This window comes from Lissotriton vulgaris, chromosome 2_1 (assembly GCF_964263255.1).
Source record: "Lissotriton vulgaris chromosome 2_1, aLisVul1.2, whole genome shotgun sequence".
Taxonomy (NCBI): Eukaryota; Metazoa; Chordata; class Amphibia; order Caudata; family Salamandridae; genus Lissotriton; species Lissotriton vulgaris.
Window position 1 is genome coordinate 402,337,842 of NC_141687.1, and position 25,464 is coordinate 402,363,305.

General features: G+C 44.1%; 1 protein-coding gene across 1 annotated transcript in view; it reads left to right on the top strand.

The window, feature by feature from the left end:
* The window catches only part of CARF (calcium responsive transcription factor), a 367,392-nt gene that overhangs the window by 27,598 nt on the left and 314,330 nt on the right, over window positions 1-25,464 (top strand). The window contains exon 2 of the mRNA XM_086955271.1: window positions 6,992-7,095. Within this exon, the coding sequence (XP_086811397.1) occupies window positions 7,003-7,095 (93 nt within the window). The 5' untranslated portion in view covers window positions 6,992-7,002. The remainder of the gene's footprint in view (window positions 1-6,991; window positions 7,096-25,464) is intronic.

Consider the following 25,464-nt stretch of genomic DNA (forward strand, 5'->3'; position numbering starts at 1 on the left):
TGAATACAAAGATATTAATGGGATCAAAACAAATCAAGACACTTACTTGGTGATGCACAAATTATAAATATTCACTGAAACCTGATTTCTACACATTATCATTTGCACGCAATATCATTTTATCAGTAAAATGTATGTCTGTGCAATTTAGCGGCCATTTGAATGGAAAATGTGCTGTCTGTACATGACAGTGCGCCACCACACAATGCATTAGTTACATTAAAAAAGTGCCCGCCTCATGTCCATCATAATTAGGCGGATCACCAATGTTGGTAGCTGTAAAAATTGGGTCGCAGTCCTAATACGTTTGGGATGCACTGATCTAGAGGAATCTACAGCTTAGGATTCCCAACTAGTCCTGGGCAGTGTTCCCCGGAAGCCGCGCGGCTGGGCGCCCGCGCACATCAGTGCCCCCGAGCGCGCACTGCTGTGTGTGTGGCGCGCACACACATCTCTGAAAGCATTCGCGCCACTGAAGCAGCGCGAAAACCCGGCATTTCTAGAGGCATTTAGAAAGTGCTCGCTCCAGGAGCACTTGCTAAATTCCTTTTGTTTTCCAGAGTGTGGCTGTGGGACTCATCGTGTGCTTTTGTTTAAAGCATTCGTGTTAATTGCAGAGCCCATCACGAGCAGCGATTAACATGAATGCTTTAAACAAAAGCTCACGATATGCCCTTCAGCCACACTCTGGAGAACAAAAGAAATGTGTTCATACGTTCACTTTGAATTCAACGGATGTGCGTCGGTTTTGGGAAGGCAATAATCGTATTCAATATTTGTCCAGTCAGCAAGTTGCTTTACTCAAGGTATGCGGTGGCAATCTCCGAACGGATGACCATCAGATGAAATTGCGAGTGTTAGGTGATGCTTCATTAACTCTTTGATGGTTCCAGTGATGTGCAAAACCCACATGCGCATGGCTCATTGGAAATGCCCAGGCCTCCTGTACCGAATCTTACAGGTTTTTTTTCCGTCAGGGAATACGAATCCGTCAATTTATCAAGGACTTAACTCTGTTGTTCTTACTGAGGCCTGTCTGTATTGGTATTCCGACTCTTAATTGTGTGCAAAGGGATAACTTCTAAATGACAGCCTCACGTGCACATTAGTGTTTGTTACTTAGTTCAGGAGCATCATCTGCCTAAGATTACTTTTTAATCTAGTATTTTACCAGATGTGCGAAGTAAGAACGTGACAGTTTTTGGTCCCATGATGTAAAAACGAGGCTGCTGTTTGAAAGATAACTTTGTAATATGAATCTTGTTTTAAAATGCATATTCGTTTAGTGCGCCTTGAGGGTTCACTTACCACCTCAGAGTGAGCTTGCATTGCCTTTTTTCGCATTTGAAGTACATTATCGAATAATTTCGCTAGCATTCATGCATACTGTTTAAAGTAGTAATCACGTAAACTTTTTACTTATTTGATTCGCCTCGACCCTTGTTGTCTAATCTGTTAACATAAATCAAATATAAACATTATAGTTAAGCCTTCTAAACACTTCCTTGCACCCTTTCTCATTTGGGACATGAAGGCAACTTTGTGTGGCTCCTGTGTAAAAAATATTCCAGCATACTACCGAAAATCCTATTTGAGGGGGTTCACCTTTTTATTAGTCTCTGGCAGCTTACAAAATACATAGGTGTGGCGTTTATGACTATGAGATCGTGTTAAACATCTGACCTTGAGACTCCTCCAACAAAATAGAAAATCTGCAGGGTCTTTATTAAATAATTTTAGTTTATAGACCCACCTCAGCCACCAGTGAATCCAGTAATCTTTCTGTAATGTTGACAACAGCTAGTAGTTCTGACACACTTAGTATTACTTGGAGACCTTAATATTAATTTTGATTCTGCATGCTCACCATGGGCTGATAAATTTAGGGATCTGTTGGTCCTTTTAAATTTCAGGCCTAGTCTCCCACTACCAACCTAAATGAAAGGCAACACTTTTGATGTAATTTATTGCTACTGATTGCCACGCCTCTCAACCATATCCTTTAAGGGGGCCAGTCCGCTTTTGCTCACTTTTCTCCTGCTTTTTTAGCAAACAGTTAAAAAATGTGACTGCTTCCACACACTCAAAAGTACAGCAGTTAAAATCAAATTTCGAAGGAAGCACTAATACAGCCGGTTCCAGCGCTAAAGTTGATGGAAGATTGACTCATACAATAATTTTGCTATAGCCAACTATGTGCATCTGTGGTCTATATAGCCAGTGGGTCTCCAGCCTTTTCTATAGTGCGAGCTGCTACTGCTCAAGAAAAATCCTTTAGCGTGAATAGCAAATTTAATGGCTGTAAAAGTAGCATCTTTTTACGTTAATCTAGCGATCAGTTTAAGGAGTATTATCAGCAATAACCACTCAAGCTGTTCAGGTGACTAAGCACTTCAAAGGTATTTAGCAAACACTACCTTTTGTTTTCGTCAGACTATTACCTCCACTAGTGCGTGAAATCACCTCCTTTACTGCTTTCAAAAAAGAACTCTCACTCAGATGAATTTAACTTTATTTACAGCACCGCTCCTACCAGTGTAGGGTGTCAGAGCACTTTACATCACACTCCTTACACTGAGACAATTACTCATATGTGTGTAAATCTTTGTATAGGAAATGTTACATACGACAAATGACTACAAGGTGTTTGAGTGACATGACATCCATACTAGTACGCAGTATAGTTTAATAGTGATTGGTTTGGAGAAACACACTGAAATTAGAATGTAATATCATGATTGGGGGTTCTCTTTAATAAACAGAATTTATTTCTATTCAAATGAACCCTTTTTGCAAACATAGGGTAATCAGTCTGGGGAAAACATGAACGTTAATAGCTCACTGTTCTATTTTAGGATTTTTACTTATAAACTGCAAGTATCAAAAGGATCTCACTGACAAAAGCAGTAACCCATTGACCCATTTACATTATGTGCACTTTGTGATCTGGATGGTACATGTTATTTGCAGCAGGCACATTAGCCCTCTGTGCTACCTTTCCATTAGTCAAAACCTCCACTTGACAAAACTCCATCTATCTCTAGGAAGAACATTAATCACCGGAGTTATCATGACATTTTTATTGTTGCCTAAAACTGCTAGCGGCCAGGCCTGCTCAGTGCTGTTCATGAATATTCTATCTCTGACACATAGCATTTTAAATTTGAAGGCGCACTTGCATGCTCATATATGTTAGACAATTTTAGCGTACTGGTGCTGCCTCATTGGCAGTGTACCTCAATTGCAGTATTGTCAGAGGGGCGCTAGAATACAGGACTAATGCATTTTAATGCTGTGATGTGGACACTAGCATTAACATGCGTTAGTCGAAAGCCTGATGCGGCCCTACCCTAACTCAGCCCTGAAACTGCATTTGTTAAAGTTTTCATGCTAATCGCAGCGCCCATTGTGAGCTGAAATTAACATGAAAACTTGAACAAATGCACACAATCAACCCACAGCCCAGCTCTATTAAGAAAAGAAATGCAGCAACATAGCTGCCAAGGTTTCAAATTGACATGTGGGACGGTTTCAAACCTGCCTTAACAACATTCACTTGGATCTGTTGGTGAGAAAATGCACCATCTTTTCACTTTTTTAAGCAAGTTTGGAGTGATATTTAGCGCTGCACCTACATGCGCGGTCTGCTTACTGGCGCACATAGCCTTGGTTGCAGCGCACATAGACCTTACACTGCCGCACACAGAGGAAAAATATTAGAGGGAACATTGGTCCTGGGAACACTCAACCTCTCTTTACTGAAGTGCTACTCTTTCCTGATGTGCTTGTCTGGATTATGAGAACATCTCTACCACATAAATAAGAAATGCATAGTTTTAAAAACCATAAGCTCGAATTGTTTATTTTTTGTGTGAGAAGGGTTTCAGGAGAAGATGGAACAGACGTGACCAACAATGGTGGTATCGAAAAGGGGTCATCTTTATATGCCCCATTTGAATTGTAAGGATTGGGTATGACAAAGATAATAAAAAAATTGGTAAAGGAAACCAAGTATATTGGACACGCTTGTCTAAACTTCCGTTGTCACAATGTAGGTCAACTTAATTGTTTAGGGAGCTCTTGTATCTCTCACTGGCAAATGGTGGTTTGTCATCTGGCTATGCAATAGGTATGAGGCAGGCCCTACTTCCTGGACTTTGAATCACATGTACCATATATCAGTTGGAAGCCCTATTGGTGGTAATCAGATTCACTTTTTTCCACTTACTTCACAGTTGTACAGAAGTCTGGTCAGTATTGAATCAGAAATGTATTTATCATTTCATCACATAGCACACACATCCAGTGTGGGTTGTTTCATCTCACTAACCTGCCTTCTTGTCATTAATGTGCTACTTTTGCTATTTTGTGTGATTTATGTTGACATCATATGCCATTGAGGTGACTCCTTAATGATAAGAACCATAAATAATGTCAGTCCAGTTGTACTAGCTTTTTAGGACATAGATGAGTTTTGAGCGCACATCTTACTGTAAAGTGGTCATCAAATAACACCAACGTAAGAGGAACTTTACTTTCCACGTTATTCCAGATATTAACAGTTAGTAGGAGTTACAGGGGAGAAAAACTGCATATTTGCCTTGTAGTGCTGCCAGAGTTCAGTGTCTCTGATGGGTAATTACCTGCATTGCCTCTGCGCAATGAGATGTTTGTTTAGAACTTCCAGCACTATGTAAGTAAATGAAATGTTGTTTTGTGGGAAAAGAATGAGAAAATGGACTTTCAAACCAAAAGTCTATTCAGTGGAAAGAGGTGATGTAGTGAGAAAACATTCAGCCATTACAACTGGAGCTGATGTGTAAGTATTTATTAATTGCACCAGGATTGAAGACTCAAAGCATGCTTAACCATTAATATGTTGAGTAATCCGGCTGAATAGTGTTGTGGCTCCTTTCTTGACGTTCTATCGTTCAGTGTGAACAAACCATTGCCGCGTTGAGTTAGTAAAACTTGCCAGTCCTACAACCACTGATGCAACATCAAAAACTGGTGTTGCTCCCTTGATATTGATATATGTATTGTGGTTGCCAACTCGTACTTGCTTAGAATATCATGGTATATAAGCCACCATGTGAACTTTACCATTTTCAATTCGGAAATAGGGAATACTACCACATACAATTTCTGACCTGACACACCCCCTAATTGTGATGTTTTACATGCAATCATCACAATTTTCCAAAGTCATGTTTAAGGCACTTTGTGGCCAACCACCAGCCGCTATGTAATAAATATGTATGTGTTTTTTTTTTATTAATGACATTTCAGAACATGAACTTAGTGGCTTGATTGCACTCTGAGCCTCATCCATGTTGGTAAACTGGTCAATACACCTGTAAAAGGAAATATATGCACACTTTTCTTGGTAATGATAATAAATAGCATGTTTGTAGTTTGAAAGTTTCTTATATGTACAAAATTAGCATCCCTAAGTTGTAACCACTTCTTTAAAATATCTTTGCCTGGAGTGTTAGTTTTGGCATTACGAAGTGGTATTTGGTTGAAGATGCCACAGTGCTGTAGTCTCTATCGATGCATGTCAGTGGGTTTTCTTAACATTTAAAATAAATTTGTCAGCGTTACTTATCCTGACAGCTTGGTTGAATTCTGTGACCATTCGGCAACATCAGTACCTGACTTCCTGATGCTAAAGACCCACTTTTGATGAATATCTCCCATGTAGTTAGAAAATAACTTTAGGCTATTTCCTACTGCTTTTTTTGATCTAGTCCATGGGTACTCGCAAACATTTTCCCAAGGGCCACAAAGATTGGTATTTGATGTGACTGAGGGCCGCATCGATGCCAGCAGGGTGGCGATCCAGGGTGGGAAGGGGGCAGTAAGGTGGGTATATGGGGAAACAAAGCATGTACATCTAGTGGCTGAATTGCACAGTCTGAAACCTGAAAATCTGGAATTAAATAATCCCAGCTTCCCCACTTCACCAAATTGTGTAATTGATGACAATTGTTTTAGTTTACTTTCCCTCCTTTTTCTTTTATTGTCGCATTTAAGAGTACCTTGAAATACATAACTTTAGGATGTGTGCTGTACAAACCCTTCTCCTGTGTTTGGTTTCATACACTATAATGTTGGTCATGTATAATAGGAACCTAGGTCAACCTAAGAGTGGACATAACTGACTTGCCTCGTAGTTCACTATTGGTATTGTTGTCAGTGTGGGGGGAAGAACAAATGTTTTTCTAAACTCATATTTGAAAACTATCACTTAAAAAAAATCAATGCACTGATATCTGATATACTAAGGTGAAATGGTTCTGCATGTTAATGAAATACGCTTTTTGAATATTGAAGAGACTTAATATATTTTTACACTTTCATTCCAAGGGACACACCGATGCTGATCTGTTGAATGTTCTGTTTACATGCGTTTACAGATTTCTTGAATACTTTAGGACCATTAACACTGATGCCGCAACTTTTGTAATGATGGCTTTTTAACAGGCTCTTAACATGTTTCCCATAAAAATGGGTGCTACATATTTGTTAATGCCATCTTCTGACTAGTGCAATGTTCTGGCAGCCTTGTCAGAATTTGGTAACAGTGCCCCTTTGTCCTCTTTTTATGTTAATATACTGCTTTAAATTTCTCCCTTCACAATGTGGATGACATATTTGGGAAATCTAATCTCGGACTAGGATAATGTTTTGACCACTCTGTCAAAATATTGTAACTCTCCCTCTACTCCTTTTATATGAAGCCCTCAATGGAGATTCTTGTTCTTAACCTACAGTAAGTTGTCCTAGCTCTGCAACAACTTACTCCTGGCATTTGCTCACTGACGAAGCAATGCATTTGGAAGACATGGCTATGTTAGGTTCTTAAAGAGAGATACGTTTGTCAAAGCCATGTAGTTTTATAATTAAGGACCCTATTGACCTAATTGGGGCACACTGTCAAATAGCTAAACGCGAGTATGACTCAACCACATTGTTTTACAATTTTCAGACAGTCACAACATGGATGACGTGAGCAGGAAGGAAAGTGATAAGGTATTGACCGAAAACATCAGTAGCACAGAACAGCCTGAATCAAATGGCCAAATATTCCAGGTAGGAATTGGTGTTTGTAAGATGTTCGATTTTAATCCACTAAAAAGAGGATTGTTGTCAATTTAATATTTCCACCAAAATTGGAGGCAACAAGAGGGCACCAATGGTTTTTGTTATAATGACTAATCCTTCAATTGTTACCAAGTGTTTGAATGAGTGTCTGCTGTCCAGTCAACTGTTCAGAAAGCAGAGTAGTGGAGAATGAGCTGCTACATCTTTCTTATCGTTCATTACCTGCCAGGAACTAAGGGTCTCATTTGGATAGCAGTCGGTCGGACTGCCGACAGCTATTGTGGTTGTCAGGAGACCGCCAGACAAGCGGTCTGACTGCCGCATTAGGATAGGCCCACCGTGTTGGCAGTCAGAAAGTGCTCTTTTACATGGCGGCTTGTGCTGCAGCCCAGGAAAAGGGCCGCAGTACAAGCCGCAGTGTAAAGAAGCACCTTGTCCACATCCATGCACCGTGTGCCATGCACCATGCGATACATGGTGCACGTTGCATGGAGGTGCGTGAAAGCACTACATGTGCCCTCAGGGCCACTTTGCAGTGGCCCACAAGGGATGGGGTCCCTGTTTTGGGCCCTGAAAGTCCCTTTCCGACAGCCTTTTCATGGTAGTAGGACTACCATAAATGGGATGTCGGAAAAGTACATCGTAATCCCAATGGCGGTGCCTGCCTCGTCACTGCCTCCATTTAGGATAACGATTCCTACTGCCATCCCGTCGGGATCACTGATCCTGATGGAGGTGGTGGTCCATCTCCTGACAGACAAGGGTCTGACCGCCAACATTGTAATGCAGCGGTTGGACAGAAGGGCTGTAGGCGGTGGGACCGCCACCGAGGTGCTGTCGCTGGCGGTCCCACCACTACTGTATTCAGGACATAAGTTACGCAGCCCATGTATAGAATTAAAACTATGATTTGAATAGCACACAAATTAATTTTCCTATTTTGGATATCGATCAAATGATGAAAACATATTGATGAGTTCTCCACAGCATCCCCCCCAAAGAATAATAATTTGCTCCAATTTTCCAATAATCAAATAGAAAACACTTTCCAATCTGGGGAGGAGGGTGTTATTTTCAACACTGATGAAAGACTTATATGTTGCACAGTTGCTTGTTTCTTTATGTTAAGGGTATTATAAATCGAGAGCTTCTGTAAGTGGAATCACCCTTATATTAGTTCCTTCAAAGCACATGCAATAAAATCATTTACAATTATACATATATAATAAAGCACTGTTCTTAGCCGAAAACGTTAGTTGGGAAAACTGCTTTGGTAAGGACCTAGTTAGCTTTATTATTATTAATATTATTTAGGGTCATTGTTAAGCGCTGCTAATCCTCCAGGGCGAGTCTCTTTGTGCTAAGCATTGAAACAGAGGTGACCATACATGGAACTTGAAATTACCATTCAGAGAAAACTTTTTAAGGTTTTCGATTTTTCACAAAGCTTTATTCGACAGTTTTGTCATAAAAGCACATATTACAATAACATCATACAATTTATAAATTAGCTAAAATGGTTAAAATACAATTGAACCACTATGTAACCATCGAATAAATAATCAGACATATGTTTAAAAACACAAAATATAAAATGTGACCAATAAATTAATTCATCATCCCATAAAATCCACTTACACAAATTACACAGTTTGTAGACCTAAAGTGCCAAATAGCGCAGGTGGATATCCAAAGCCTTGTGCAAACATATACCCCAGTTATAACAAAATAGAAGGAAAACACAAGGAAGAATAGTATTCACTCATCAGAGCCTAGGTGCATTGTGCTCAACCTGATTCGCCAAGCCCACCCCAGAAACTTTGCAACAGCTAGGGAAATTGGGGGTACAGGGTCAGAACACAATATTCTCAAGGCTATTGAGTACCTTGGGATTCCCAGCACTCTACAAATAGGCTTTAACCAGATTTTACGTCCCACAGTGTACAGCGGGCAAAAGAAGAATATATGCCCCACAGTTTCCGGTTGGTCAGTACACATACGGCATTTATCAGTACTTTCACCCCCCCATTTAAAAGTGAATGCACGGATTGGCAATGCCCCGACTCTAAGTTGGAAATACAATTTCCGATCGTTTACTTTCTCGATCATATCCCAATATCCTTCGAAAATTGGGCAGGACTTGAGCTCGAGAAAGCGACCTGTAAGATGGGTTGAGAGGCCTCTAATGGATTCTGCTGTGATCACCATTTCCCAATAGAGTTCCTTCAATTTGCCCTTCGAGGGAAATGTCGCATTAGATGGGTTGGTCCAGAGTTCAAATAAACCAAGATTCCTCAGAAGGGATCTGATTTCATTTAACTATGTTATATTGTGGGACGAATCAGCTCTTATAACGTCCATGAGACCACTGGAGTAGTGAGTAAGTTCCTCTGTACACCAAAGTCTCTGCCAATAAAGTAGAGGGCGGAGTTTTGCAAGGTGTTCCACAGGCTTCTTACCAAGATCAAGTAGCAGCGGTCTTAGGGGAGTACTTTGGGGGAGGCTTGTTATTTTAGGTAAAAATGCGTTCTCTAGTACGATCAAACCCTTTAAATTCTCGAACCCCCACAACTATGCTCCATAGAGACAAGAGCTTAAAACTTTCATTCCATAAATTTCCAAAACTGGACTGATGGGTTTGGTGAGCGAGGTTTTGAACTTGTTTAAAAGAATTCCAGCTTGCTGTTTATGCGACAAAACTGCCCGATCTAATTGGCAGTTCCATCTTATATCGCTCTGTAACGTGACCCCAAAGTATGTAAAGGAAGTGACTTGTTCCAGGGGCGTATTATCCATAGGTACATTGCCCTTGAACGGCTTATGCACGTTAAAGGACATGAACTTCGTTTTCGCGGTGTTCACCTCCAAACCACGTAGTTTACAGAATTCTTCGAAGAGCCGGAGGGCTCTTTGCAGGCCACTTGGGGTCTTGGAGATTATTAGAGTATCATCCGCAAACATGAGGATTGGAATGAGTGTTCCTGCCAACCTCAGAGCATGGGAAACAGAGCGAGGAAGTCGGCCACCCCGTTGACAAAGAGTGAGAACAGGGTAGGTGCCAAAACGCACCCCTGTCTCACACCCCTGCCAACAGGGAAGTCTTCTGTCACTTTGCCCACGCCCCTCCCACCGGACCCGAGCAAAATTCCCCTTACGTAAGCGAATGATTAGGGATAATAGCTCTGGAGCCATCCCCATTTCACTCTGGACCTGCCATAGTTTCCCTCGCGGAACTAAATCGAAAGCTGCCCTTAAGTCGACGAATACAGCGTAAAGGGCACCTCTACCAATAATCACCGTCCTCCAATACAGATTTATGAAACGAAATACTTGATCTATTGTACTGGTTCTAGACCTAAACCCAGCTTGTACAGTGCTTAAAATGTCTTGATACTCTATCCAAGTCTTAATCTTTTCCAAAACCAGCCTGCCCATCACCTTCTGTATGGAATCTATTAGACTTATTGGTCTATAATTAGCAGCTAGGGACTTATCGCCCTTTTTAAAAACTGGGACAATCTCTGCCCCCTTCCAGGAGACTGGGATATCCGCCCCTTGAGCAATTGCATTAGCGAAGCGTGCAATGTAAAGACGCCACGTCTGGATATCATTTTTAAAAACGTCTGCCGGGATGCCATCCATACCCTGCACTCTACCCATGATCACTGCATCTAATGCCCTATCTACATCTCCTGGGGTGAAGATCTCCACACTATAGTGCAGGATGGGCGGCAAATCAATGGCCACTACGTCATCACTTCCTGCATACTGCGGCTTAAAGTAATCAACCCACTTATTACGTGCCACATTGTTCTGTGGGGGATCAGGGCGACCTCCCTTATCCCATTTAGCAATATCTCAGAATAGTTTGGGGTTCCTCGCTGCGCTAGCTTCTTTAAGTTCTTTCCACATTTCCTCGTCCCAGATTTTCTTGGCCTCTAACATCACTTTCTTGTAATTGGCACGGGCAGACCTAACCGATGATCCAACTCCAAGCTTGAGTGCTCTGCCTAGGTTGGCCCGAGAATTCCGACAAGCTTGGTTGTACCATCCTCTTGTTTGGTTCCCTTTGCTTTCTTCTTTGTGTTCGGTCTGCTATAATAATTTTTTAGCCCCTCAAAAAGTTTTGTATGGACATCAGACACATAGTGCTTGTTGTCCAGGGTAAATGAGGCTGATCCCAGCTCTACTATTGCATTGGCCACCTCATTGTGAATTGCAGCTACAGTCTCCGGGATCTCAAAGATTCTGCACCATTTTAGGTGGCGCATTTCATTGGATATAACGAGGTCAGGTGCCAAGGTCCCCGCTAGGGGTAATGTACACGCCGACATGACATGGTCAGGTTAAAAACAAAGGTGAGTGGGTGGTGATCACTCTCTATTCGCTCTAGAACCTCCATGTCTACTAAATGGGACCAGAGTTTTAAATGGACTAAAAGATAGTCAATACGGCTCGCCCTAATACCGTTGTCAAAAGTGTTTCTGCCACTCTTATCTGACGGGCTGCGCCCATTAGCTGCCCTCATCTGGCTACCCATACACAACCCTTTAACCTGGATTGCTGCATCAGTCCACCTTTTTACTGGGGCTGCCTCGATTGTCGGAATGCCCCATCTAAGGTCTTCTTCTTCAGTTAGCAGGGGGTCATCATGCCCTAGGGCCTCAAAGGTGGTATTAAAGTCCCCTACTACCAGGGGTAGGCAATTCACGGGCAATGCCCCTAGTAGCTCTTCTAGATCATTAATGACATCAGACTTTTTGCCCCCTGGGATTCCTCGAACGTAAATATGAACAATCTCTATACTTTCCCCCTCGGTGGTAGTAACTCTAATTGAGAGTATATCCTTATTTCTGACAGTACTTTGCTTAATTTTACACCCTAAGCCCTGCCTAACCCATGTAGGTAATCCCCCAGATGGGCGGCCCCTATTTTTTTTTGTTGCCGCAATATGGAAGTTAAAGTAACCATCACGGAAAGCAGGTTCAAGAAGCCATGTCTCCTGGAATAGGCATATATCAAAAGTTTCTATACATTTTAACCACTCAGGCAAGACCAGCTTTGGACCCAACCCTGCCAAATTCCATGAGATTATCGAAATACTTCCTTTAGCCTTAACTATACCTCCTGCACAGTCCGTCCCTAATCCGGGGTCACACCCAACATCACCATTTTCAGGACCCAAACCTCTGATCATCCCCGGATCTACCCTATATACAAAATCGTTGCCACCATCTATAGTGGAGGGACTAACAGGGGGCAGTTGGATCTCTATTTCCATCGTTGTATATATTACACTCTGTTATCTAAGTAATGGCTGTGCACTAAGTTCTGACACTAAAAGGATTTTATTGTGGCCAGAAGGTGCAGTGTCTTCATCCCCATTTCCTCCCCCCCCCCCCTCATCTGTAACTTACTTCCCCTTTCTTCTGCTTGCTGTGAGTAAGCTTGCAACTCTGATCCGGGCAAAGGTGACTGTCAATCGCAGTCTTCCAACCCCGAGAGTATGTTAAATCTATTATGGGTGCTGATACCCCCCATGTTGGCTACCCGATTGCCTAAACTTCTTGAGAATGGGTTACTTAAGCTATTTTGTAGTGGGGGGTGATAGAAGTAGGTGAGGGGCAGGGGCTAAATTGGATGTCCCGGGCTTGCATCATGCCAGTTACAGATATGTTCTACTGCTTTCCTGTCCCTAAAGTTGATGATTGTACAATCGCCCTCTATGGACTTACAAAGGGGACCCGCCCAATCCACACGCCTAGCAAACAGAATTTCTGATGAAACATACGGGGGAGGGGGCGATTGGCATTAAGCCAATAAATGCACTTATTCTTCAGTTCTCTATACTCCTCCCTCCTATCCTGTCTTAATGGGGGAACCCCTGCTAATATCACAGCATAGGGAACAGATTCCGGGGGGAGATCAATGCGGGGCAACCTTTTCATAATTTTTACGCTAGAAGATTCACTCTTTGGCCGCAAGGTAGATGGACCTTCATTTACAACAGCCCTCCTCCCCCCCCCCCCCACCATCATTTGCTGGATTATTTACTACAACATTAGTTCCAGTACTCAAAGATGATGATATGGGCCCCTGTGCGCAGCAACAGAGTTTATAATGTCCATGGGTGTTGTATCACTGTTGTTAATGGTCTTTTTCTGCAGTTGGCAATTGCCAAGGCATTTAGACTTAGATGTAGCCCGAGCCTGGGACGATGCATATGCTTGTTTTAAGCAAACCAATCTACTCTCGATCGTGTCTAACCTGTCGTAGATTGAAAGGCATGTTTTGTGAAAAATGGCCTCCAGCCTGGTCCAGAAATCTCTTCCCATTTCCATTGGGGCCTCATCAATTGGAGTCGGGGGCAAGGTTGCTATATCACTTGCAGTGCAGTCAGGATCCGGTCGCAAGTTCAATTGAGGGGTGGCGTTATCAGATTCTTTGTTAATTTTCCTGGACTTTGAATGTTTCCCTTTGCCAGCCGCTGCCCCGCGTTTTCTCTTTGTTCTTTGATTCTTCCCATTCTCCTCGCTTTGCTGATTATGTTGTCCCTGTTTGGCATGCGCTATGGACCGTGTCGTAATACACTGTACCACTTCTCCTTCCAGCCTGGCATCATGATGTTTCGATGTTACCCTATCGGTAAGATTGTTTTAATCAGACTCGGGGAGACAACGGTCAGACCCATCGTGCTCTAACGTACTATTTGGTGCATACCAACTAAAGTACATTCTTGGTTAAGTACCACACTAGGAGGATGCAGTGGCGATCGTACTTGTGCCAAAAGACCCAAGGAAGAGCGTTTATCCATTAGCATTTCAATAGATAATCTTTTTTCTGCCATAACGATTTCCTTTTCAACAATATTGGGAGCTCTCTTTAGGAATTGGTCTAAAGTTCCCACTATGGAATCATTCGTTAGCGATGTTCTACCTTTCCTTCTGAAAGGTGATGCCATAGGCGCAATCACAGTTCTGTTCCTTAGTTTTGTGCTAAGAGCAACCCTAGCGTTAGATCTCCAGGGATAATAGTAGGGATAAACAAGAATTAAGTAAGTATTGGACAGTCACAAACCTTTTATGCGGAGGATGAAAGGGAAAAGCCCTTTCCCGGCCTCGAACGGTCTCTTAACGGGCTACAACGGGCCCGCCCTTGGCCCGGGCTTCGCCGTGCTTGTCCCGCGAGGCGAGACTGGCGGACTGATTAAGTACACCTGGGCAGGGCGTGTTGCGGGAGGGCGTCTCTGCTGTATTGTGGGTGGCGTAGTCCTCCACCTGATCGTGGCCTCCACAGCTGCTGGTGACAGGCTCCTCTGCGAGCGTTTCTTGCGAAGCGGGAAACGCGAGAAGTAATGGGAAAGTCCAAGAATGAGGAGCGTAGTTCTCCTCGCTCGTAGCCCCCACTGCTGCTAATCACCAGGAAAGAAAGTACTCCGCGATGCGTAGAACGCAGGTAGTTTTTAAATCAGAACACCTGGGCAGGGCGTGTTGCGGGAGGGCGTCTCTGCCCCGCTGGATTGTGGGTGTCGTAGTCCTCCACCTGATCGTGGCCCCCACAGCTGCTGGTGACAGGCTCTGCTGCAAGCGTTTCCCGCGAAGCGTGAAACGCGAGAGGTAATGGCAAAGTCCAAGAATGAGGAGTGTGGTTCTCCTCGCTCGTAGCCCCCACTGCTGCTGCTGCTGCCAATCACCAGGAAAGAAAGTTTCTTAAAATTGATTAGGGACTGCAAAGTGTGAATATTGCGAATGTCTGTGGGAGTGAGAAATAATGGATTGATGTAGAGGAATTATCATTACTTCAGGGTACCAGATAAGATTTCCCACTCTTTGGTGTCCTATTTACCATTGGAATTGAGACAGAGTATACCTTCATGACTAACATAGCTTTATGCTACTTGTGGTCACTAAAACCTAGACGATCAATACCCGCAATCATCAAATACCATACCTCAGTTTCAACCAATTGTTGTTAATAAAATAATAAACTTGACAACATCCAAGATGAGTCTTGCTGCTTCCATTTGGATGGAGAACAGGGAAGCTTAAATGGTGTTTGGCCAGAATATTGATGCAAAAATATTGTGGGTCACAAATATCATGCCCAAGTTATGTGATCCTAAAATATTGTGGGACATAATATCTAAACTAACAATATTTGTGTTTAATATATATATTTTAATATCGTTGGGTACAATATCATTTATTTAATCTAGTTTATATATACTATTGTTTTTTAATTAGTTTGATAAATATTAGTTATTTAAGAGTTATAACTATTCTAATAATATGTATGTATAATTTATTTTATTGCACTTTGTAAGATTTTAAATGAAATGTAATTTTTTTTTAAATGTAATTAGAAATTGCAATTTCGTTCTTTTTTTTTTTTTTTTTTTTTTTTAGAGTTTTATATAGCGCGAACTTGAACCGATTAGGTTATCAGAGCGCTTTACATAGCACCAGTTCCGTTACATGTTATCAAAGCACTTTACATAGAATCAGTTACAAATACATAAAGAACACATTTCTTTTTGTTCTAGTGAATAGGGTATCTCTTCACACGAGGGAAGGTATACACCTGGCTATACTCCGACAGTCACACAGGCGACTAGTCGTTAAAGCTATATCTCTAAACACAGGGAGGGGATACACTTGGATACAATCTAAAACTCACATAGGATCCTAGTCATTAGAGTTATCTTCAATCTACACAGGAGGGATATGACTGGAAATACTCTAAGGGTCACATAGGAGTGGTAGAGAGTATAAAGGTCCACTGCAAACACTAGTGATAAGAGTCAACTAAATACACATAGGAAGGGATATGACTGGTTAAACTCTAATAGACGCATAGGGGTGGTATATGGTGTAAGGACTTCAGCGAATACCAAAGCTTAGCATTATTGCAATAGGTCAAAGATGCAATCACAGCATAGAGGAATGGTGGGTGGGATGCAAGGTATGGAGGGAAGGGATAGAGTCCAGCGAAAACTGTCCGAAAACAGCAGCAAAGTGTCATTCAGGATAGCACGCAAGTCGAGAAGTCCCGGAGGGAAGGTGGGAACCCAGGGGGGGGATGGAGGCCAGCTGCAGTCGAATCGCCATCTTGGAGAGCCTGCGATCATCAGAGTTCACCAGAGGCACTGTCCTCACAGCGTACCGTACACAGCCACAGGCAGCAGAAGGAGGTGACACGGCTCGGGAGACCTGTGCCCAGCAGAAGTAGGCGCTGGCGCTGTGGGGCGCGAGGGCCAGGGTCCCCTCGAGCAGGGCCCCCCCTCGGAAGTTGCTTTACCGCAACGCTGTTCGGTATTGCTGGGTCTAGTCGGCAAAGTTGGTGGTGCAAGGACCCACCGTGGCGGACAGCCTGGAATCAGGCAGAGAGATCGGGGGCTAGACCAGAGGCCGGGGGGAGGCAGGGGTGAGCCAGAGGATGCGGCGCCGCCAGCCGCCATCTTGGAGTCAGGCAGGCGCTGAGATGATTCCCCCGGTGATTGTCGCCGTCCCGGTAGACAATCACAATTGGCGGCTGAAATAAAGTTTGATAACTTTATTTCAGCCGCCAAGGACCATAAATGTTTATACATATAATACAAAGTTTAAGACAATAAATAGAAATAACAATTAAAAGTACATTGTGTATAGAGATATACAAATACATACAATACCGTACAAAGTATAAAACAAGATTAAACTACTTCTCATTATCGAACTTCATAATAGATATAAAAGAAAAGCAATCTCATGCTAAACACTAGGAACAATAATTAATTTCCTACGTTTGTGCCACATTGCGTTTAAAAAACGGGAAACTGCAAAAACTATTTGGGGATGGGTATCGTATTTTAACACCCTAAATGCATGCGCACACCGACGAAAACCTAGATTTCTGCAAATTGCAATAAGCCAGTGGACCCTGATACGCTGGGCAGAAGAAAAATACGTGGATTTCATCCTCTAGACCAGAGCCGCACGCAGGGTACTCCCCACTCATGGCTCTATAACATTTGCTTGTAAGTGCTCTGAGTGGGAGAGTGCCAAGTCTGAATTGCATATACAATTTACGTGCTACTGCAGGGAATATTAAGTCTAGGAATTCCTCCCTTTTGTAATCTTCTTTGACCTGGAGGAACTCAATGGTCAGTCTCCCACTGTAGTTCTCTCTTGCAGGGAAGCTAGGTTATTGTTCTTGTAGTGGCGTTTCAGGTCGGCTTTAGATATCTCCGGGCAAGCAACTTCCGGTGTTTCCCAAAGATTCGGTATGCCTAGCTTGTAAATTGTTAACTTTATGTGGGCGAGCCACCTAATGGTCTTGCTTCTTAATGCGCCCCAAATTTCCACAAATTCATTTTTATAGCAGGAGAGTTCCGGGATGGACCACAGTCTTTTCCAATATAATAGAGGACTTAAGGGCATAACTTCCTCAATAGGGAGTGAGGTGCCGGGTTTTTAGAGACCCGGTGGTGCCAGGGGATCACACCCGAAGACCTATAGGTTCTCCCTGTTCTGGACTTACAGAAACACAGAGTCTTCTAGTTGAAGTCAGGGATCGAGTTTTATTGGCTGCAACCAAGTAACATGTGTCCTAGAAGTACGGCCGCACGGGCCGTAAGTTCTCAGGAGACTGTTCGTTTTTACAGAACCAGACTTCTCCTTATATACACAAATAACAGCTGCAGGCAAGAATTCTTAAGTTTACGATATGGCAATACAAATATTTCCACAATAATACAAAGAGCGAAGTCATGCTGGTCAGCACATATTTCAGATGTCCAGTTAGTGATGGATTACTCCGCCAGATCCAGAACTCCCATCAGATATCGATGAAATGCCAATAAGGTCGAGCACCCTCCCATCATAAACGGGTCATAAACAAGAATCATGGACAGGTGTGTGTGTGTATGGGAAAACAGGGTCTGTATGCAGTGAAGGGTTTATGACATGTGGTGCCTTGATGATATCTGGCTCGGCCACTGGGTGAGGAGTTGCCCAAACAGGCTTGGCTGGAGGTAGTGGAGTCAGCTCGGCCAGGTCATGGGGAAGTCAGCTACGGTGGACGTGTCCTTTCAGATCAAAACTCGGCCTTAATCAATTGATTATATGAGGGCAAGTCATAAGATGGATGCCGTTCACAAAATGGCATCTGAGGGTTCGAGACGGAAACCACGATTTAAGGGTGTCAGCATCACTCGATCGTGACGTGCATAGGGATGATGTCCTAATCATTACCGGTCCGTCAATACCAAATTCGTCATGTTACGACGACATTTGTGACACGAGTGTGCGGACCCCGAGGCTGGTGAAACGAAAGGGTCCAGAATTGCAGTACCACAGACCCTCCTTTTGCCCTCATATAAGGCAATAACTCTAATCTGAATCCAGATCTGTATTGACGAATTCGTGGAGATGCTGTTGGAGCATCATTTTGTTGCTCAGTTCGTCCCTCGATACAGGCTTCCTTACACATGAAGTGGCGCAGAGGCCACATATTGCAGGAGCGCACTGCACAAACAGGCAGAACATAAACAGAACGGCTAAGATCATACCAATGAAGATCAGAGTTTTCCATCCCCAGGCAGAGATCAGTTCCCAGAACCACCCTAGCAGAGACCAATCCCCTTTCTCCATGTGAAGGGAATCAGAGATTTTGTGTAGTTTGGAGATGGCCTGGTACACTGTCGGAGCATTATCGGGGATGAAAATGCAGCAACTAGATTGGATCACTCTACATACACCACCACGGTCTGCAAGGATGACATCTAGGGCAACCCTGTTCTGAAGGGTCATAAGTAGATCCGACTGAAGCTCTGCTGTCAGGTTGCTAAGGGCACCGGCCGTTTCAGTCACGGCGGACTCGACTATCCTCGTTAATTGTCGAATGTTCCTGCTGTTCACCATAGGCCACCAAAATGGCAGAAAACCCTTTGCGAAGTCTCCAAATTCTTGACCCGCGGTGTCGTCTTGACTCACGACACCCCTAACTGTCCTTGTCCGATGGTAATCTGCCCCGGCCGTGTAGGTGGGTGGCAGCAGAAACGAGATGAAGCATGTGCCTGAGAAGTCGGCAGGCAACCAAGTGTATGCCTTGTCGTGGCAGATGAAGTATGTACCCTTAGCCGCCAAGAATGGAGGGGAAGTTCGGGAGGCAAACACGTATGTTTCCGTGCATATGCTCTTCCCCAACTGTGCTTCGGGATCCCTGCCAATACCTTGCAGACATAAGTGACCACGGTGGGGTACTACCCAGACTGAGGATGATTTCTTTGATTTCTGGCTCTCACTTAATGAAATCCCATACTTGGTGATGTTCCACCTACTGTATGGGGTAAACTCATCTTTGGGAGTGGCTCTGATCGTGTCAATATCTCTACTCATGTTCTTGATTCCTGCTATTAGTGCCTTGTTGTTTGAGTTCTCCCCCCGAACGTATGGTTCAAGGGAAAACAGGAACATGGTCTGGAAAGCCCACAAAGAACCGTAATAACTGAAGGGCAGGACGAAGTAAGGGATACCCTTATCGGTTGTGTGCGGCATGAGTCCACATATCCAACAGTTCGTGTTGTTCATAACAGATTGGTGCTGGTGTAGGAGTAGGACAAATGAATTATTTACAAATTCGAGTCTTCTGGCAGACTCGTGTTCAGGTAGGGGATGGAAGGAGTGTGTGGAAATGGTAGGAGAAGGTGTGAGCGGAGTGTGGTATATGAATGGAACTCGAAAGATAGATAGAGCATAGCCAGTTAAAAACATTATTATACTACACAACATTGAGATGCTCAACACTAGAAAACGTCTCTTTGCCATTATAGTGCATATTTTCTTTTCAAAATTCATACGTCTAGCAGGTCTCTCTACCCTCGGAAACTCCATCCTCTGGTTGCTGCCCGTGGTGGGAGGTTGCTTCTGCCAAGATGTGCGCTCCGTCCAGTCCGGGGCGATTCCCTCAGACTGACCAGAACCGTTGACCTAGGCGTCCCCAGCTGCACTCCTCAGACTTCAACCGCGGCCTTAGCAGCAGAACCGGATGGCGGTTCGAAAATCAAAAATGAGCTAGTTCCCTGGGAGAGAGAGCTGTGGAATCAAAAATAGTTCATGGGAAAAGGGAAGATCGCACTAGTTCGAGTATGTCAGTTCTTGGGTCTTGACCTTAGATTATATCGTTCTTTTCCAGGCACGGTGTGATCTTCAAACAGTGTTTCAGGTTTTGTAGTGTCCAACTGCAGCGACGGTGGCACAGATCCTTGCAGAATGCAATCGCTCTCTTTGTTGGTACCAGTTCCTTTTAGTCGTGCATCGCTGAAGGGGACAAAACGTGGTACAGACTCGGTCTCTGAGTCAGCGACTCCTTGCTGGACCCATCGGTCGTATGGAAGGGGCAACGGGACCCTTTTGCAATGGGCGCCGTGCACCCAATGTTTTTTGCCGTGGACACGTACTGCAGAGCGGGTCGACAGCAAAACCTGGAAAGGTCCGTTCCAGCGAGGCTCTTTGTTCTTCACTCGTCTGAAGTTGCGAATCAGGATCCAAGAGCCAGGTTCGATAGCATGGCCTGGATCGTCAGATGCCGGTGGAGAGGAGCTGTGGACCTGTTGATGTAAAGCATGCAGTTTAGTCGTCAAGTCGTGCAGGTAATTAAACAGTGCAGGGTACTCTATCTCACTGAGCTTTCTAGGCCTCGGTACTCCCCATATATTTGCGGGGCGCCCGAACACGATCTCGTGTGGGCTAAGTCCCAGTCGAGAATGGACAATCATCCTGGTAGACAGGAGTGCTAAAGGCAGGGCGTCTGGCCACTTGAGACCTGTGCTAGCTTGGATCTTGGCCAGTTTCAATTTGAGCGTGCCATTATAGCACTCTACCAATCCTGCCGATTGGGGGTGGTTTGCAGCGTGGAACTTCTGGCGGATGCCTAGACACTCACACACTCTCTTCATCACTCGTCCCACGAATTCACTTCCGTTATCACTCCAGACAATCCTAGGCATGCCAAATCTCGCGAAGAATTCTCTAACGAGGGCTTTGGCAGTTGACAAGGCAGTGTTGTCCTTAAGGGGGTACGCTTCTACCCATCTAGAGAAGGCGCAAACAACAACAAGTACATATTTCAGGTTGTTGCACCTGTCCATGTGGATGAAATCGAGCTGCAAGACCTCGAACGGATACGTTGGAGGTGCAAAGTGACCAGCTGGGGTTGGGGTTCCTCTACCGGGATTGTGCTTTAAACATACCATGCAGTTTCTGACCAAATTCTCTGCACATTTCGGGATACCACTATTCTGCCATACTGGGGCCAACAGCTTACATATTCCTTTCACACTGACGTGTGCCATTCCATGGGCCATTGTCACCACTGCGAGAACATAAGCGTCCGGTAACAACCATCGCTGGTGTTCTGACAGTTCGACCCAACAACCATTCGCGTCTAATCTACCCTTGCTTTCTCTCCATTCATTCACCTCTTTCTCAGTCGCGTCAGCTTGTATAGATTTCACGCTTTCGATGGGGTCCTCACACATACCCACATCAGGGGTCCATCTAGCAGGACCTACAACATACATCCGACTCATTGTGTTCCTTGCAGTCTCTTTCGCGACCTCGTCGGCAAATGCATTCCCTCGACCAACATCATCTCGGATCTTTCTATGCGCGCTACACTTCACGATCGCAACCTGTAGGGGCAAGGTCAGTGACTCGAGAAGGTCGTGTACTAGCTGTCCGTGCTGAATCTTTGCACCATGCGACGTCAGGAACCCACGTTCACGCCACAATCTTCCAAAACTGTGGGCTACGCCAAAGACGTACTGACTATCAGTGTACACATTCACTCGTCTTCCTTTCGCTAACACGCACGCTCTTGTGAGTGCGACTAACTCTGCTGCTTGTGCGGAATTGTGGGGACGCAAGCTGTCTCTACAATCGTGTGTAATGTTGTCACGGCATATGCTGCAGTCGTATCACCATTCGGCAACTTGAAACATGAACCATCAACCCATAAATTATCATTACATTCAGGGAGAGGAGTGTCCTGCAAATCTACTCTCCCTTTTGTCTCTTCTTCTGTCCTAAAACAGCAATCATGTTTGTCGACCTCATCTGTCTCTGCTGGAATGGGTAGTAATGTAGCAGGGTTGAGTGTATCACACCTCTTTATGTGAATGTGACTTGCTAACAGGGTCAATTCATAGCTGGACAGTCGAGCACTAGTTAGATGCTGTGTCTTTGTCCTGTTTAGTAAAATATCTACTGCATGTGGGACCATAACGGTCAGAGTATTATTCATGACTAACCCAGCGGACTGTCGAATACAGACAGCTGCTGCGGCAGTGGCCCTCAAGCAACTCGGTAATGCTTTAGCTACGGGATCTAGAGTCGCGGAGAAATATGCACATGGGCGTTGTTTGTCCCTAAAGTGCTGCGTCAAGACTGATAATGCGCAACCTTCCTTCTCGTGGACGTATAATGTAAACGGCTTCCTGTAGTCGGGGTTGCCCAATACAGGAGCCGAACATAATGCCTCACGCAACTCATGGAAACTCGCCTGACAATCTTCAGACCAAGGCAAAGGATTGGGTGTGTCCTTACGCATTAATGCCAGCAAAGGTTTGGCCAACAGTGAGAAGTTCGGTATCCATTGTCTACAATACGATGTAATGTCCAAGAAGGCACGCACTTCTCTTTGTGTCCTTGGGGCACTCAGTTCTGCAATTGCCTGTATTCTTTCTGGGGTCAGTCTCCTTCCCTCCTTCGATAAGATGTGACCTAAGTAGGTTACTTCTTGTCGGCAAAATTGTAGCTTGGAAAGCGAGACTTTGTGCTTCATGTCGCATAAATGACGCAACAACGACAACGTGGCTTGCTTGCAGATTTCTTCAGTATCTGCAGCGATCAGTAGATCGTCTACATACTGGATTAGAGTCGCGCCACCAGGTAGAACAATCGTGTCTAGTTGTGTTTTCAGGGCTTGACTGAATATTGATGGGCTCTCACAGTAGCCTTGAGGAGCGCGTTTAAAGCGGAAGCTTTGTCCTCCTAAATTGAAGCCGAAGATATCTCTGCTCTCCTCGGCAATCGGGATGCTGAAGAAAGCATTCTTCAGGTCAATCACCGAAAACCAATTGGCTGAGGCTGGAACCATTGTCAATAAGGCAGTGATGTCGGGAACGACTGGAAACTGCGGTACAACGATCTTATTCACTTCCCTTAGATCGATCACAAATCGGTACACAGGGGGCTGTGAAGGATCGGTACGTTTTAAGACCGGCAAAACCGGACTGTTACAAATGTTGCCTGTAGTTTCTTCGATGACATCTTTCGCAATCAGATCATAGACGATCGCTAACAAAGCCTTTTCACATTCGTTTGATATTCGATATTGGGGAATACGTGGCAACCTAACATTAGCTTTTAATGTTATGACATACGGTGCTATCTCTAAATGACCCACATCGTTAGAACCATTCGCCCAAAGTACATCTGGAAGAGATGACAACTCAGTCGGAATTCTTTCTCTTGACAAATACATCGGGGAAATCACTTTCTTACCAAGCGTAAGTTGTACTCCCGAAGGAGAACAGTACAAGGTCGCATATAGTCTCTTCAGTAAATCCAAGCCTAACATATTTTCGCCACAACCTGTGGTAAGAATGAAGGGTGCTTCTAATTCGCATGGGCCAACAGAAAGGGGCATGGGGCTGGAGATCGGGTTCCTAACGGGGGTGCCAGAAAAACCTACTGAACATTCATTTCGCCAGACAAAGGTGCGCCAGGAAGTTTTGAGTGCATAATCGAACTTTTTGTAGCACCAGTATCCAGCAGAAATGGCTCTGACACTCCGGATGTAATCACCTCAACGTAAGGTCCATTCTGGTCTACTGGAACTGAAACAACTCCCTCTCTTTGTCCATGGCTGTCCTAGCAACTATTACCCTCATTCTCGTTTTCTGCGTAATAGTCATCAGCATAGTACTGAGCTGTCCTGGAAGACGCATTATTCTGTTGGTCAAAGCTATTCATGGAATTTTGAGGAGGAAAAGAAGTGGTGTTCTGGGAGAAATTTCCACAGCCCCTACCTCTAGGAACCTGTTGAACACCTCTACTTCTTGCACCGGAAACACCGCTTAAGCGTCGCACAAGAGCTTGACAATTACTTTTGAAATGACCCTCTTCTTTGCAATAGGCACATTGATTCGGGCCATACGGAGAACGCTGATGGGAAAACTCGTTCCCTTGCGCGTCTCTTGAATACTGCTGTGGCTGTTGATAATTGGGCTGACTAGCCGTGCGAGGTGGATAGGCTTGCTGGAGAAGAACTTTAGTTTTTAACTCTTTAGTCTTCTTCTCTGTCTTATCTAGCTCGTCTTTGCGCCTATTTTCATAGTACTGGGCTGTGGCTAAAATCTGTGCTGATGTGGAGACAGCCCAAGCACTCTCTGAATCTTTCAATTTATTGCACAGTTCGGGAAGCAGATTATGTACAAATTTGTCTACAAACAATCTTTGACCACCCTCGGTAGCCATGTCCTGACCACTATGATCAGTGAAAGTCTCCTCAAATCTCGTGAAAAAGTCGGACACATTCTCATCTTTCTTCTGTTTGCATGCGGATAGCTTGTCCCAATTTACACGCAATTTAGGCATTAACGTTTTCATGTACGCAATAATCCTACCAGGAAGTTCTGCTATTAAAGGCTCGGGTTTAGAACCACCAACTTGTCTAGCGTCAGTAGCGGTAATATTAGCCCATGAATCACCTAGTTCTTGATCATGATCTGCATGATGAATTTTACTCCATAAAGAATGCAGAACAACATTCCCAAACAACATGTCTATGTCTGCTAAATTCATTATACATGAGCTGGCAGTTTGTGATAACTCCTTGTAATACCCTGCGGGATTTTTACGCGGATCGGGTAATGTCTGTTTGAGTGCTAGAACTTCAGATCTTTTCCAGGGGACATGTACCCATACTCGCTGGAAATGCGGTGGAACAGGTGGTTGTGCATTCGCATCACCTTCCCTCCATACTGGAGGAACCTCTCTCATGGGGTACTGTCGCGCCTTTTTCCTATCTGACACATCATCTTCATACAATGATCTTGAAACGTTTCCCTTACTCCTGTAAGATAACAATACATCTATGGCTTTTTCGACATCGGAACCTACAATCATACCCTTATAAAACCTAGAACGCATACGAAATAACTCATTCATCTTGCGTTTGGGATCGTTTGTCTCCAAATCGTCACAAAGATATACACACATCTCCTCAAAGACGTATCTTTGAGTGGGCGCATCACATTGACTGAAAACTTCCATAACAGACTGAACATCATATTTAGCAGTGTCAGTAACCCAT